Raw genomic sequence first — 3,422 nt, 5'->3', positions numbered from 1 at the left:
CTTCCGCTTTTGCCTCAATTTGGCGGATCAATCATCGTTTCCCTGTTGGCTTTATACTCTTATTATAGGTATATCTTTAGATCACCAAGTGAGTGAATCTTTTTCTATTGTAAATAAGGACTATCCCTCTCATTAAAATTCTGACAATGCTCGGTCTAGAAATATTATGTCTTTAACAACAGTACATCTCTTTTCTTTATTATTATACATCATGGTATTGTCCAACTGGTGCTCGAAAGTCATGCGCTGGAAATTTGCTATTTTAATCGGAGGCCAATTGTTATCTAAAAAATTACTTTAAAAAAAATAAAGGCTTTCATTCCAATGTTATCACTGTTGCACATTTTCTTTTTATTATTGAACCAACATGATGTGAACACAATTTCTTATATTATTGCAACATAAAATGCAAATATAATCACAGACTATCTTATTATTAAAACAATATTTTTTAACCTTTTTTTTCTGCATAACTTAATATTGCATTATGCAGTGTAGTAAGAAAAGCAAAAAAAAGCAATACAACGCGACAACATTCTTAACACAGGCGCGAATAAGCTGCGCGAACATCACTAGAGTAAAATTAATATCTCAAGCTAATAAAAAATCAGATTTTCGAAGAACTAAAGATTGGTTCCCAACACTAGAATCTTCAGCCAACTGGAAACTTAACAACTATACTCAAGAGCCTTAAATATTAAGATGGCAAGAGTTTAAGAAAAAAAACTTAATGTTATATTCAAATCATTTTTATTTACCAAATATTTCGTTTTAATTGTGATTAATAATGTATGTGCAATGCTTCAAAAGCATTAATTACATAATATTTAAATAATACTGCTTTTTACTATGTAAAAAAACTAAAAAAACTCAAAAAGTTTTGCTTTTACAAAGCTTAACACGAAGTTTTGTCACATTATCCATAAAAAATTACGGAAATCAATATTTAAATGAAAATTTGATAAATTAAAAATGATTTAGATGTCAAATAAAAACTTCAAACAAAATTTACATCATCATAAGCTTTATAGAGAAGTAACTATCTGTACATAAATTATGTTTGTCTTATATATATATGTATATATATATATATATATATAGAGTAATATTTTCAGTCTTATAATTCTTCATCTGATAATTCTTTTTGCGTTAGGTACATTTTCTTTTCCAGTCTCTCTAGTAACTGAAGTTGCTTTTGCAAAATGATATTTCGTTCTTTTTGTAATTCATTCATTACATTCAAGCGTTCATTACATTTTTGAAGCTCTACCAACATTTTTGTGCATATTTCGTGTTTGGCATCATTTTCTTCTTGTTGCATATTACAAATAGATTCCCTGACTGATTGCAGAATAAACGACAATTTGCCATCTCGTATTTTTGCTTTCGTATTTATTAAAGATGAACAGTTGCTATTCGTCATAGATGATCTATCGCTATTCGCCACTGATTGTGATTTGCTACTAATCGCTGATAGTATCGAAAATGGTGAATGTACTTTGATAGATGATTGTTCTTCATTTTCATTCCTGTAACAAAAAAACACATTAATTAATACTTATCCGAAAAAATACAGATTGAAAAATATACCTTATATATATCTTAAGGAGATAATTATTACTTACTCAGATGAAGTTTGACCAACTTTTTGTAAAATTACTTTCTGAGAAACAATTTCGTTGTGGCCAGTTACATAAGGTGGCACTCCACTGAGACTTTTTCCAAATATGCTTATCATTTCACTGTAAGAACAAATTCCATTAATTATTTATTAAATATACAGGATACTGTGGAAATAACAAAAAAGGAAAAAAAACTAAATAAGTAAATTGATTAAACTCTTGTAAGTATTCATTTCAAAAATATTATATTTACAATAAAGCCTGAGGCACATGGTACATATTTTTTTGTTACAGTACTTGCGTTAAGTAAATAGGAATTGTGCATTCTGTGTGGTGCAATTTTAGCAATTCACTAAAACACAATTAATCCAGCAGAAAAAATGTGTTACAGACTTTAGATACACAGAAAACAGAAAATAAACTAAAAACTTTTATATAACTTACTTTTCATATGAAAGAGGTTTTATGCCTCTTCCAGAACTATTTTTTCTCATAGTCCGTAGAATATACTTGTCCCATTTTTTCTTCAATAATTTAAATTTATTTTTCATGTGATTTTTGGTAGCATTCACGTAACCTTTTTTTTGAAATGATTCTGCTAATGCTTGAAACATAGCTTCTTTACTTTGATATTTCTTTTTTTGCAACTTTTTCTCATGTTGTTCATACTCTGTGAAAAACAACATTATGGTTTTGTGGTTCCAAATAAAATGGCCATCCTTATTAAAAACAGAAGTATTCTTTTTTTCATCCTCTGATGAATCTGTAATCGAAGAATCCAATGAAGGCACAATTGTAGGCCTATCTTGCATAGAATTTATTATGGGACCTGTAATAGAAGGACTTTCGTAGGTTATAGCCTGAGGCTGGATTCTAAAAGAACCTGATTTATTTGGTAAAGAATCTAAAGGTACACTTGTAGTTAGATATTGTGTCGAGCCTCTTGTGGAAGTTATGACAGAAGCATATGCAAGAGTTTGAGGTTTAATTAGAAGCGACATCGTTTTAGGTATTATTTGCACAGTTGAAACCTTTGGAATTACAGATCTCGTTATTAAGGAATTAGCATTTGTAGGATGTGCCATTATAATTTTTTGATCAGATTTAATTATTAATGTTTCTCTTGCTGCAGACTATGTACTATAACAAAAAGATGAACAATATTGACATAATACAGCATTCATACAATTAGTCAATATATTAGTTAATAAAAATGCAATTGAAGTACTATGAGTACATATTTAAGCAATCAACATACTACAACAGTATACTACAACATTGTGCAAATAATTCTTACCTATTTAAAAGAAATGTCAATGTTAGGAGTAGGCAATCCTTCCTTCGTATTTAATTGGCTTGCACTCCGTGAATCAAGGAACCCGACCAGTATCGAACTATTGGTGATGATGAACTCAAATCGTGTAATAGAAATACAATGCATTGGCCACTTCGAACCGGACAGACTTGACAAAAGATGATGCAAGAAAAAAATGACAAAGCGCCCTCTCAAACACTAGGCACCTTAAGCCGGTTCTACAATTAGTTGTAAGTCTATTGCAATTTGTTGACAACCAATCTGAAGCTTTCATTTTGGAATTAACACTTCTTATTGGCTATCGCAACAAACTTGCGATCGACTTGCAACTATAGTGTAGAACCCGCTTTAAGTTGTTCCATTTAACGCTTACAATGCTTGTGGAATCATTTCATCTTTGTCGTTTCAAAACTATGTTCCAAATCTTCCTCTCCGAGGAAGATTTTACTCTATATGCTATTATATACGTTACGTATATTATATTT

The 3,422-nt window shown here is 30.0% G+C and overlaps 1 protein-coding gene across 3 annotated transcripts; it reads right to left on the bottom strand.

Annotated features, from left to right (window-relative positions):
• Positions 1-1,007: 1,007 nt before the first annotated feature.
• LOC105145854 (uncharacterized) lies at positions 1,008-3,156 on the bottom strand. 3 transcript variants are annotated; one of them, XM_011055735.2, is made up of 4 exons: positions 2,920-3,156; positions 2,067-2,451; positions 1,626-1,742; positions 1,008-1,529 (listed from the first exon to the last, which is right to left on the bottom strand). In XM_011055735.2, exons 2-4 carry the CDS (start codon positions 2,432-2,434, stop codon positions 1,118-1,120), a joined length of 897 nt encoding a protein of 298 aa, XP_011054037.1. In that variant the 5' UTR covers positions 2,435-2,451; positions 2,920-3,156; the 3' UTR covers positions 1,008-1,117. The 3 variants fall into 3 exon arrangements, with proteins under 3 accessions (XP_011054037.1, XP_011054045.1, XP_011054027.1); XM_011055743.2 differs by having other exon boundaries at positions 2,067-2,385; XM_011055725.2 differs by having other exon boundaries at positions 2,067-2,762; positions 2,920-3,153.
• Between the last annotated feature and the right edge of the window lie 266 nt (positions 3,157-3,422).

The sequence above is a fragment of the Acromyrmex echinatior genome, chromosome 2 (assembly GCF_024713525.1).
Source record: "Acromyrmex echinatior isolate Ae372 chromosome 2, ASM2471352v2, whole genome shotgun sequence".
Classification (NCBI taxonomy): domain Eukaryota; kingdom Metazoa; phylum Arthropoda; class Insecta; order Hymenoptera; family Formicidae; genus Acromyrmex; species Acromyrmex echinatior.
The sequence above is the reverse complement of the archived record's forward strand: the minus strand, read 5'-3'. Positions and strand labels throughout refer to the sequence as shown.